The 13061-nt window shown below is 37.0% G+C and overlaps 1 protein-coding gene across 1 annotated transcript in view; it reads left to right on the top strand.

Annotated features, from left to right (window-relative positions):
• CCDC141 (coiled-coil domain containing 141) overlaps positions 1-13061 on the top strand; it is a gene marked incomplete at its 3' end in the record, with an annotated part of 40559 nt that overhangs the window by 18514 nt on the left and 8984 nt on the right. Inside the window, exons 4-6 of the mRNA XM_026090999.1 lie at positions 1268-1376; positions 3785-4038; positions 12426-12545. Coding sequence (XP_025946784.1) covers positions 1268-1376; positions 3785-4038; positions 12426-12545 — 483 coding nt within the window. The remainder of the gene's footprint in view (positions 1-1267; positions 1377-3784; positions 4039-12425; positions 12546-13061) is intronic.

Below are 13061 nucleotides of genomic sequence, written 5' to 3'. Positions count from 1 at the left end.
GTAGAATTGAGAAAGACCAGGCAAAGATGCAGAATTTGGGTCTAGATTTTTAATACCTTTTTATACCTTTTTAATAATCTTGGTTTAGGGTAATCATACCTGGAAATGTCCCTTTAAAGATGGAAGCCAAATAAAGAATTCCAATTTTAGTCAGGGTTTCATCAAAGCTTTTGTCAGCCAGGGTCTGGTTTGCTACTTACTACGCGATGAAATTATTCAGAAGGAATGGGAGATAGATAATGATAAAAACAACTAAACAGGTTTAACAAAAGGAAGAATGTGTTGCTAGCTGAAATTATCACCTGATTTAAATCTTTTTAAATGCATGAATAATACTGACTAGCAGTGCTTTGTGTGTTATAAGAATGTCCAACAGTCACACCTAAAGTTTTGTGACTTATCACTTAGTTCTAAACTACCTTGTCATTCTGATTGGTACTCTGAATAATTTTTCAGTATACCTTTCCATGGGTGATATCTATTCTGAGGGGTGATACCAATTTGAAATCATACTCTGCAATCCTAATGTAAGTCAGAAGATTTCAAGACAGTTACTGTATAATCTGTAATGGGACTGTCTTGGCAGTCTTTTGCTCGTGCAGTCTCAGAACTGGGTTACCAAATCTGCTCCAGATATCCCTGAAACACAGCATGTTTCAATATTTAAAATATAGAATGTCTGGAAAAATGAGCTGTAAAAAGTAAGCTAACTTCAGTCTTCATAACAGAGATAGTGCAGTCCCACTATAATCAGTTAATGTGTTTGCCATAATATTAGCTTCAATTTGCTACTYACTGCTACTGTCAGAAGATTGCTTTGAAGACCATATCTCTGTCTGACGTTTCCCTCAAATGTTTGGAACTTAATATTTTAACATGAGAGAACTTCTGGAAGGAGACCTAACTTAACAGTTTCATTCATTTAAAATGGGTCTTTACAAAAGGCTTTAAAATTCATAGATTCTTCCATAAGAATTTTCAATGGGTTTGAAGACTGTGTGGGAAAGATGATTCATAAAGTGACAAACTGTAATTACAGAGTATGGCAATTGAACATTGGGTTCCCTCAGTCAAATGAAAAGTTCAGAAAAACTGTAGAAGCACAAAGGCCGCAAAGCGTCTGTAGCTAGCAGTCACTAGAAATGCTTATCTTTTTCCGAGAATTTAAAATTCTTGTAAATTTGCCCTAAAATACATAGATTATAATGGAGTTCTATAAAAGAGAATTATGCTGTGCTTCCTTCCACCCTTTATTTTCCTAATGCAGTTTGCTGTTAAAATTGACCAAGCTGAAGATTTCTTGAGAAATGCCCAAGAGTTTGAAAATGTTGATTCTTTGAGAGAACTCCTTCTGCAACAAGAGCATCATACAAAAGGTACAGACAGTATTCCAATCCTGGCAGTCTGCATTGACATTTGTTTTTAAACCTCTTAGAACAAATATGAAAATATCCTAACTGGGAAAATATAATGGTGAAATAATTGAACTCTGCAGCAGGCCTCTTGAAAGCTTTGAAATTCCTGGATTTTGAGCTCTCTCATGGTTCCATGTTTGTTGCTGCAGAGCGTGTAGTGCTAGGCTTATGTTCTGAGTTCAAGGCAGTCTAGGTTCAGTGAGCTGCTAAGAAACTAAGCTGATTTTCAGTGCTGATTGGCAAACAAGTTCTAAAACCATCTGTATGTTCTGCTGGAAAATTCATCAAAGTCAACACATACCTAAATGAACTAGCATTTTCCCATGGAAAACATTCCATGAAAAAGCTTCCAATTAGCCCTAGTACCAATCCCCTTTAGAGTTCCACAGCCTCTTGAGAGTGGCCAAGGGATAAGTTTTACCTTTGCTCCCCTGTATTCAGGGGTGAAGTTTGAGGCAAAAATGGTGAAGTGAGGATGGGAACTATGAGCTATAGCTGGCAGCCGGACACCTTTGGAATCTAGTTGCCTACATTAGTTCCCTGCATTCTGCCTCTGACTTTGAGGAGCTGGGCTGTGTTTTACTTCCCTGTCAAGTTGTTGTGTCTGTTCTAAGAGGTTGTGCAGCCACAACCCTACCACTCTGGTAACAGGGTGCCCTCTCCCCTTCCACCACAGATTTCCTGCACATATGTTTACCTAGACAAATTCTTCCCTCTTACTTCTCTTTGTTCATTCATGAGAAGCATCTTCTGCCGCATTATGGTACTCTTAATTTACAAAGATTTTATTGTATTAAAACATAGCTACCTTGAATGCCGGGTATTCCTCCAAAGAGACTGCATAGAGAATTGAATTCAGATATCTGGAATATGGGTTTTGGAGGTTCCAATTCAGTCTTCATGGGGGAAAAGTGCTACCCATGTAGCAATTTTAACTTACAATATCTGGCAATGGTTTATTGTCACTCCTGAAAAGAGGGTCTGTAACTGTAAGAATCAGCTGAAATGGTTTGCCAGAGGAAAGATGGCTTTGAGAATGATACACCTTTCCTCAGACAGAGGGACATGATTGCAATTGATTCCTCTTCATCTTTCTTAACCACATCAAATTTGGAAAACTGGTAGTGAACTATTTGATAAAAAATAGTATTTGTATTTGTTTTCTGTGAGAAAGACATGATCTGCTTACTCTGAAGTAAGGTTGCTGAAAATACGACCTTTACAAAACATTGGCTCTACCAGTATGTGGTGAATAGTTAATCACAAGTATTTCTCACCAAAAAAAACCCAAAACAAAACAGGTTTTGAAACAACTGCATTTCAAATGAGAATAAAAAAAGGTCCAAATATGTAAATGCTGCATATTTATACATTCTATACTGATTTGGATGGACTGCAGTTGAATATTTCAGATTATCTGTTACCTTCCTGGAAGGCAAGAAGTAAAATTGTCAGGCCGTCACAGTGAGCTCCTGGATGCTGAATTCTCTTGTTAGCACTTCATTGCTGGAAAGGTGGGGGCCTTCCACTTGTGCATTTTCCCTGACCACTCCACATGAAAGGTGGAGAGCTAGGTGCTTTGCCCTGAGCTATCAGCACGTGTGCTTAGCTGGGAAGATGAATGTTCCAGCTGTTTACTGCCTGTCGTATGGCTGCTTCACTAGTAGCTCCTTCCAAACATTCCTGTCCTATATTTTTCTCCATGATTTTCTTGCTTCTTATTCTGGCTTTGACGATTCTCTTTCATCCTGAGTCCTTCCCTAAAACACTTTTTATTTCAAAGACCTGTAAATGCTGATCTTAGTCTTTGTCCACTAAATAGATTTTGCATTAGGTGTAAAAACCCTAACCCTCCCCCCTAAATCCTAATAACCCCCCCTGAATTTGACTTGTATCACAAAGGAAAAATACAGAGGCTACTGACCCACACAGAAAGCAGGGTAGAAAATTCCGCTTCAGCTTTGCTGAGTCTTGGGAAACCAGAAAAAAAGAACTTGACTTGGAGAAAACAATATCATTTCTGGATTTTGTCTCAACCACTGCATGGTTGTCTGTACACTGTTATACTATTTTATATATATATATATGTGTATTAAAAAAAAGTGGGTATACACACATGCACACGCACACATATATATGTACCCCTTTATACTTTTATGTGTTTATACAACAGCTGTCCACACTGAAATGTCTTGGGATATAAACTTTCTAGACGTCAGTATTTATAATGTATTCAGGCAATGTATGAACATATATTACGCTTGTGTATGTTAATAGGTATATAGTTTTAAACGTACTTGAGCAATGTTTAAAATATGCCACTACATTTAAAATCACTTTTTTTTTTCTATGAAATTCTATTCTTACAGAGCTCTTGGAAAAGTCACTGGCCCTCTTAAACAAAAGTCAAGAGCTAACTGAATTCATAGAAGGATTCAAATCTGAGGGGCCAAATGCAAATCCTGAACTGATTCAGGGAGCCCACAGCAGCTGCTTGAAAATTGACAATCTCCTTGAACTATTACAAGACAGGAGACGGCAACTGGACAGATTTCTTAAACATCAGCGCCAAGGACTGGAGCAGGTTCTGCACATTTGTTTGTGGCACCAACAAGAGAACCAGGTAAGGCGCATGGTATTTAGGCAAGCCACAGTAAAAAATCAAGAAACTGTTCCACAGTAGAGATGGTTACAAGAAAAGGAGATGAAATATATTTATTAGGTCAATATCCCTGCACATCTTTCATTTGATGATTCCTAACTTCTGAGTATTTGACTTTGTAACTGTAACATCCTCATAATTTATTTTAATAAACCTTAATGTTTTCAAAAGCATTTTCTATCATATGGGATCCCTCCTTTAAGTTATTAAGTTTGGTACTTCAAACAAAATTTGATTCCCTTCAAATGAGATTCCCAGCACAAACCTCTAGCTACATGAGCTAACACAGTAACTGATAATAGCAGTTATATCTGCAGCAGGCTGTTTCTGGACTAGTCAGTTGAAGAGAAGATATAATATAGTTAGCCAGCTAGTGTGACTGAAAGCAGAGGAGTATTGTGTTCTTGGAGTCAAGTCAAAATTCTTTAGGGTAATGTGGTGATTGCAGGTTTTCCGCACCCATGATCTTTTTCTCTTCCTTCTTTTTTCTTCAAGCTTAGCTCCTCTCTCTTACTGAATCTCCCAAATATATCCTGTTTTTTTTGCCTTCCCTTCAGAGCCTAGGTATGTTGAAGCCCCACTGCTTTTTCTCTTCCTCTTTCTGGCCCTACTGCACCTTTTCCTTTGCACTCATCTCCCAGCATTCAAATCAGCTAGCTTTTTTCTCCTTGTCCTCCATGTTATCAGAGGAATTTCTGCAACATCAGATTCTCTCCTCTTATTTTTCATGAGAGTCACCACAAAAGCTTCGCCAACTTGTCAGTGCAAATACACAGAGAGTCTTGCTCAGCCTCTGAGTTGCTGGATATTAAGTATGCTCAGAGAAGGAGGAACCTATGCAAATTTAACTGCCAAAGTCTAATAAGACTCAAGTAGAGTTATTTTCAGTATCTTGTAAATAGGCTAATTTTTGTATAGACCACAGCAGTGCATTCCTAATTGTGATATCCCTGTAACTTTCATTCCTTGCCTCCAAAATAAAGCTTCCYATTGTGTCAGAAGAAAACATTAAAGACCCTTAACTGTAGTCTATTTTATATGCACTAGCTTTGCCTGTGAGGTTAGTTAAACTGTGAAGCACCTTATTCAGCAAGAACAACTGTTTGTAGTTTTGGATAGAGACAATATAATTGGTGAGGTACACAAGCAAACTGACAGCCTTATTCTGGAGCCCTCAGCATGAATAATTGCCAGAATCAGAGTAAGGATTACTTATTTAATGATTAGACAAAACAGATAAAAATATGCAATATGCAAGTGTCCTAATCTCAGCATCTAGTTATAGAATAATAGCTGACAACAAATCTACATCTTAAATGGAAATAATGAAAACAAGAACTACAAGATAGGAGACTGTAGCCATTTCTATGAAAATCATTAAATACCATCTAGTGCTTGCTTGGAGAGACATGTTTTTGATGTTTTTTTTCTTTATCACCCTATAACTATCCCATAGACGAAAGATCCTCAAAAGGAAATTTTGTTTCAACTCACTGGGTGCTGTAATAACTTTACAACAGCTGCAACTTAAGTTTCAATGTCAGGCTAACTTGGTAGTTTGGAAATAAATTCTATTAAACATAAAAAAAGATCCTTTTTCCATATCCTTTCTCAAGTTAAAAAGCATTAGATATTACTGTAATTACCTGATCATCCCAATGTTATCCAGTAGTATACAAATAGGGAGGAGCATTCAAAACAGAAACATTTCTGAAATATCTTGCTGCTTAAGAGTAAATAAGAGATAAATAAGTTTGTTTTTTTGGGTTTTTGTTTTGGTTTGGTTTGGTTTTTTTGGAGCCAACCACTCTTTCGAAAAATGTCGCAAAGCCTGAGGTGCTAAATGCTTTGGTAAATTTTACCAAAGATGTCCATTTGCCCTCATCATGTAAGGGACAAATATTTGAGAGTAACCAGATGGAATTTATCCTAATTTAGGCATGGTGGAAAACGCTCACTGTGTAGTGAGTTTTATGCATGTATGTTTCCATCTGAGGGAGGTGCTCACATCACAGTGTGTCAGCATAGAAACTCGTATCTACTGACAGCTTTCCTGATAATCCGGGGAGAGGGGCCAGTATTTAACTTACCTGCCTGTAGTTTGAGGCTGGTGAACACCATGTGGGACAATTTAAACAGTTCATCATGCTTAGCAGAATAGAGTTTTCTGCATCTGCGTAAGAATCAAATCTGGTATTGTGTATGGTTATTAGATTTATGCACAATTAATACATTTATATACATCACATGCAAATAATATATTCACATGTAAATACATACATGGAAAATTAACTTTTGGAGACTTTATATAAAATCTGTCTCTTTAGCCTTTAAGATACTTTTAAGTAATGACAGAAATTCTATTTGTAAAGCTTCTCAGCAGATCCAGTCTCTGTATGTGCACTGAACTGCCATTTATGTCAAATGGAGTGCTACATATATACAGAGAACAGTCTAGTGAACTCTTATTGACATTAATGGAACTTCAGGGGATATAGATAAAGCAGAATACTGGAGATGAGCTGTGCTATTCAGATCCAAGAGTGGATTTTGGTCTTTATACTGCTTCCGTTTTTCTAGGTTTAAATATACAGCACAAAAGTCTGTGTAATCTCTTTTTTAAAAGAGAAGTCAAGCAGCTCTAAAGATCACAAAGATCCTGGTTCTGAAGAGCTAAAAATGTAGCGCCTGCCTTTGACCTTTAATTGGAATGTGATGGTCTGATAAGCATGATTGTAACATATTTTTCTTTATCAGTATTTTCAAAATGTGAAAGTGTACTTATTTTACATTTAAAGAAGGGCAGCTGACTTTCCTTTTTGGAAGTTTCAACATCTTATTTTCTGATGAAATCTCTTTCATTAATGAAAATAGAGGCAGATTGGGCTATTTTGTGCATAATTATCTTTGGAAGAAGATTTATGAATTTTCTCGATCCAGTTTTTCCCAATTGAAGTATGAGACAAACAGATAATTAAATTTGAAGTATTCGTGGTCCTTGGTAAAAGGTAGCATCAGGGGCAGAGATAAGAGCTGAGGAAAACTCAGGGGATAGGTGAGTACGCCCACAACAGCTTTCTAGACAAATCACAGAATCACAATGGTGACAACCATCGAATGGTTGAGGTTGGAAGGGACCTTTAGAGATCATCTAGTCCAGCCCCCTGTTCAAGCAGGGTCAGCTAGAGCAGGCTGCCCAGGACTGTGTCCAGACAGCTTTTGAATATCCTCAGGGATGGAGACTCCACAACCTCTCTGGGCAACCTGTTCCAGTGCTCAGTCACCCTCACAGTAAAGAGGTTTCTCCTTCAATTCAGGCAGAACTTYCTGTGTTTCAGTTTGTGCCCGTTGCTGCTCGTCCTGTCACTCAAAAGAATCTGACTCAGTCGTCTTTACACCCTCCTTTAGATATTTATACACACTGATAAGATCCCCCCTGAGCCTTCTCTTCTTGAGACTAAACAGTGCCAACTCAGCCTTTTCTTGTATGAAAAGATGCTCCAGTCCCTTAATCATCTTAGTGGCCCTTCACTGAACTTGCTCCAGTAGTTCCATCTCTCTCTTGTACTGGGGAGCCCAGAACTGGACGCAGCACTCCCGGTGTGGCTTCACTAGGGCTGAGTAGAGGGCAAGGATCAGTTCCCTCAACCTGCTGGCAATGCTCTTTGTAATGCAGCCCAGGATACCATTAGCCTTCTTGGCCACAAGGGCACACTGCTGGCCCACGATCAACTTGTTATCCACCAGGACCCCCAGGTCCTTCTTGCAGAGCTGCTTTCCAGCAGGTCAGCCCCGGCCTGTTCTGGTGCATGGGGTTATTCCTCCCCAGGTGCAGGACCCTGCACTTGCYTTTGTTGAACTTCATGAGGTTCGTCTCTGTCCATTTCTCCAGCCTGTTGAGGTCCCTCTGAATGGCAGTGCAGCCCTCTGGTGTATCAGCCATTCCTCCCAGTTTTGTATCAACAGCAAACATGCTGAGGGTGCACTCTGTCCCTTCATCCAGGCCATTGATAAATGAGTTGAACCCAGTATTGACTGCTGGGGTACACCAGTAGTTACTGGCCTCCAACTAGACCTTGCACCACTGGTCACAACCCTCTGAGCTATGCCATTCAGACAGTTTTCAATCCAGCTCTGTGCATCTATCCCATACTTCATGAGCTTGCTATGAGGATATTATGAAAGACAGTGTCAAAAGCCTCACTGAAATCAAGGTAGACAACACTCCTCCTTTCCCCTTATCTCCCCAGCCAGTCATTCCATCATAGGAGGCTATCAGGTTGGTTAAGTGTGACTTCCCCTGGGTGAATCCATGCTGAATAAATGGGAAACAAACTATCTTGTTTTAAAGGAAGAAGTTTACATCACATAAATTTTCTAAGAAGGAGTCAGAGCTTCCTTTTTCTTTTAGTTTTAATTAAAAGGCAGTTTAACTGGCATAAAAAGCCTACTATTTTAGCTCAGTGAATTAAAGACTGTCATTGCATTTTACCCAAATAAATGCAAGGTATTCTTCTTCCCTTGTAATCTTTACACAGTAAATAGATGGGGTTATGATCTTACTTGTCTGAAAGGTATTCTGTCAGTTAGGCTACAGGAAGGTTCTATTTTTGCTTGTTTGAAACCAGATTTCTGTTACGAAAAATGGACCTGAACCTTTATAGGTTACTTCGTCATAAAATTTCACAATGTTTTTGCAAAGTTCAGTTCAAAATTTAAATTATTCCTATTAGCTAATATTCTAATTAAATTCTGCATTTGGGAATATTGTCTAAACAGAAATCCTTTGTTTTAAAAAAAAAAGAAAGAAATCATGCAATGCTGCTGCCTACATAGTCAAGAAACTTTACAGATGAAAAGGACTGTTATAGTATATTGCAGCTTGATTTGCTTTTGGTGGCTATACATCACATTTAATGGTGTGGGGTTTTTTTTATTTCCACAGTCTTTTATAGTCCTTCACAAACATGGTTAAAACAAGCCACTAATAGCTACTCTGGGACACTGCAGTGTCCTTTCCCATAAAAATTACTTTATTATTGCTTTTCTGTATAAGATTGTGCTTGATCATAGAAAAGTCACTAAAGCCCAGATTTTAAATTGAAGTGCTGCATTTTTCTTTAAGAATGTGTTTGGTCTCGTTCTGCTCTAACTAGTTATTTATAAAATTAGGATGCTTCACTAGCAATATTGTGAAGATAAATGCATTGAGGATTAGGGAAGCATTTAGGTAGTGTGGTTATGAAAAGAGGGACTTATAAATCTCCCTTGAAAGAACCAAGATAGATCTGTATTATTATGACAATTTGTGCACATACTGATGATAAAAATATTGTTTGAGACTTAAGATAGTAACTAAATCATCAGCCACTCAAATACAGTGGTGACAGAAGCAATATGAAAAAATAGATATTGTTGGCTATGGAAAATCACATGTTGCTGGAGAAACCTACACAGTAGACAGTGGAAGAGAAAACCTGTCTGGTATTTAACAAAAGTCAGCTTATTGTGAATGCACTGGAAAAACTATTTGAGAATAGCTCATTCATATGAAAATGCAACTCCTGCAGTTTAGCATAGACATGTCAAAAGATATATTGCAGACTGCTGAAGTTCGAACTACCTGAAGTGAGGTCAGTTTTAATTTATGGCATGTGTTGTATGTGTGTTTTAATGTATACAGGAAGAATGGGAGTGAAAAACAGTTTTTCCTAGTCTGAAATATTTCTTGAAAGAAAAGTGTATTTCTTTTTAATTTCTATTCTCTGCTGTATTTGCTCTTTCTCTCTGTTCTCACAGTAGTATTGGATTGTTCAAGAACTTCAGTACATCCTAGGAGAACATACTTATGTATAAGCTTTGAATTAGAGTTTGCAAGAATTCCCCTCTCACTGAGAATATCCCAAGCCATATGAGCCAAGCTACACTGTTGGGTTTTTTGCCCCAGTTTTTTTTTGAAAACTTTCTTCTTCCAAGTTGACAGTGGGAAATGTAGGAAGTCAATGGAGAACTATAAACATTGAAATCACTCAGACCGTAATCAGTACAAAATGAGCTGTTTAGCAACCTGAGTAAAATGTTGCAGAACCTTTGATTTCTGACTATGGGTTATTCATAGCAGACAGAGCAGTTAGTAATCTACGGTAAATGAATGATAAAGTCTAATTTTTGAAGAATGGGAATGATTTTAGATTTCAACCAATCAAGGATAACCACCATCTTTTTCAGAATAAATATGTTTACCTTCTCTCTTTTCCTGTCCCTCTACCCAAATCACTGAAAGTAAGGTTCTGTGGATTTCTTAAAAAGCAGCCAAATATTCCCAGCTGTCACACGAGCTAAACTGGAACCACTGAAAACACTCACTGGTATTAGCAGTAGTGAAAGCTAACTGATTAAACTCATTGTAATGGAAAGAGACATTGCCAAGTGGTAAAGGGGTGAGTATTTTACTGTAATAGGATTCAAGAATGACTGTTTTTCCTCTCTCTCTCTCCCTAGCACTACAGAAATACTGGTTTGTTTTGATAAACAGACGGTACTTCAGGTGACAGAGAGAACTGCCTTAATTTACAGAGAAAGTCTTTCCCTTTTAGCACAGCGTTGTCCCTTCCATACATTTGTAATTTGATGGGCACATAGCAAATGTTCTGTGGAAACATACTTCCAGGAAAAATGCTTTCATTAGGAAGTACATATCTGAAGGATATGGTCAAGAAATGGAGGGTTGGTAGTCCACATAATGGTCTGATCCCTATCTGAAAATACTGAATTTGTAAGTGTTCCTTGCACTCAAAAATTCCACCAGGCTTCAACCTATACCTCTGTTATGGTCAATCTTTTCTTTGAAAGACTTTTTGCACAAATGGGAGACTTAAATGTTCTAGCCTTATTAATTGGAGGAGTTAAATGGTCTTTGCCATATCATATCCTATGACCATATCTATCTACCTGGTAGTAGAGAGTGAGTGGTATTCAACCTGGTGTGAGTCCGCCCTTCCCTAGAAATGGAAATACCATCTACTTTTCCAACCTAGAATGGGCTGTAAAACAATAGACTGTATTTCAAGCTGCCTTGAGTTTGTTGTTCAGTAGTTTAATTGATTAATTTTTTTTATGTGAAGGACATGCAAAACTCCTTTTGTATTTGTGTGCTTGTTTCTCCAATAAATGTATGATATTTGGAAAAATTAGTTCCCATGTGTGTAAATAAAAACAAAGAATAAACTGGAGGTATTTACAAAGCGGTTTTGAGACTTGGACTTCAAATTAAAATTTAGTTAGATAGTTAATCTCTTTGCTTTCCTAGCTCTGTTGAAGTTTTTAGATAATTTGCCCAAATTTTTAGTTTGGACATAGTGGAAACATTTTCAGTTACAAAGGTTCTTTCATTTTCATAATTATTTAAATACATTAGAAATAGCTTCTACATAAGCAGATCTARTAAAATCAAGAGTGTGCTTTTTAAATCTGTAGTACCTGTGGTACAGAGTAATTCTGAGTATGCCATACTTGATTACCATGTGGTGGTGATTTTCAAGACTTTGAAAAGATTTGAGAAAGTGTCTTTGATACTAATAACGTTCTGAGTACTATTTTAAAATGCAAAGCTTCACTCAGGTATTTTTGCCATGTGTTGTTTACAAAGAAAGTGCGGGGTATCTACCGTGAATCAAGCAGAAATAAATGCAATTCATTCTGTGCAATTCACAAGATATATTAACTACTGCGTATATTTGCTACATATACTTGCTGAAGTAAATCTACTAAGATGTAACTGTTTTTTTTTTTAAGCTACTAACGATTATTTCACATAATAGTATTTCAGTAACTTCACTGAGTTATTCAGGCCAGAGATGGAGAGGTCCTATTTAGTCTTTGTTTCTGTATCCTTGTAAAATTCTTGGATTTATAGTCTTCTACTGTACACACAGGCATATTTTTATATTGATGTGATTCTAGGGAGAATATGCAATATCATTATCATGTTAGAAAACATACATTTCTTCTGTTTGCCAAGTTCTAACTTGATTTTTCTTTTACTGTAATCAAAACAACTGTATTAATTTAGAATATGATCACACTATGAATACCTTTGTCTTCTTTCGTTACATATATTCCAATATATGTTTATTTGGACCATGATTCTTTCATTCTGCATTTCTTAATATTTAAATAATGCAAACACAAACATTTGAATAAAGGAATGAAAAAGGAATGAAAAGTCACAGGAATGAAAATTAGGGCTTCCTTTGTAGTTGAAACGGTTTTGTACATATTTTAGAGACTGGACAGTCATTTTTGATGTTTTGCACTAATGACTGAATTTATTTTTGTTGTTTATCTAGGTAACATCTTGGTACAAGAGCAGCATCAGAGATTATTTTCACAGGCAAAACCTAGGCTCATCTTTATTGGAAAATGCAGAGCTAATTCAAGAGCACAATGAAATGGAAGTCAAAGTGAAAGTAAGAAATATGATAATTGGTTGGTGAAGCAACTGTAAAACTGAATAGCAAAACACAAACTCATGCATATAATATACACGTATATGAGTAGATGTGTGATACATGTACATATGATAAATGTGCATATGATATATAGCATATGCTTAAGTGAGAAGTTTTTTTATTGTTCCTGCCTTAACACACACACACGCACACACACACACACACACACTTTGCGATGTTTTTCTCATTTAAAACTTTCATAATTATTGATAAGGCAATAGAAGAGTAATCTTTTCTGTTGTGTAGTTGTTTTTTCAGTTTGCTGATCAGCTTTCCAGCCTGGTGGTTTAGATACAAAATGGTGTTGTAAACACTAAAGAAAAGCAATTTGACCATTTAATATTGATAAAGAGAAAAATAGGTGGCCAACCACTAGTACCATAATTTATTGTCACTCAAATGTGTGCCTTGTTGGAACTGATGTTTGTCCGTCTATTTCTTGGGAATAAAAACAATAGAAAATATTGATTTCAT

This window comes from Apteryx rowi, unplaced genomic scaffold, assembly GCF_003343035.1.
Source record: "Apteryx rowi isolate R43461 unplaced genomic scaffold, aptRow1 scaffold_89, whole genome shotgun sequence".
Classification (NCBI taxonomy): domain Eukaryota; kingdom Metazoa; phylum Chordata; class Aves; order Apterygiformes; family Apterygidae; genus Apteryx; species Apteryx rowi.
The sequence above is the reverse complement of the archived record's forward strand: the minus strand, read 5'-3'. Positions and strand labels throughout refer to the sequence as shown.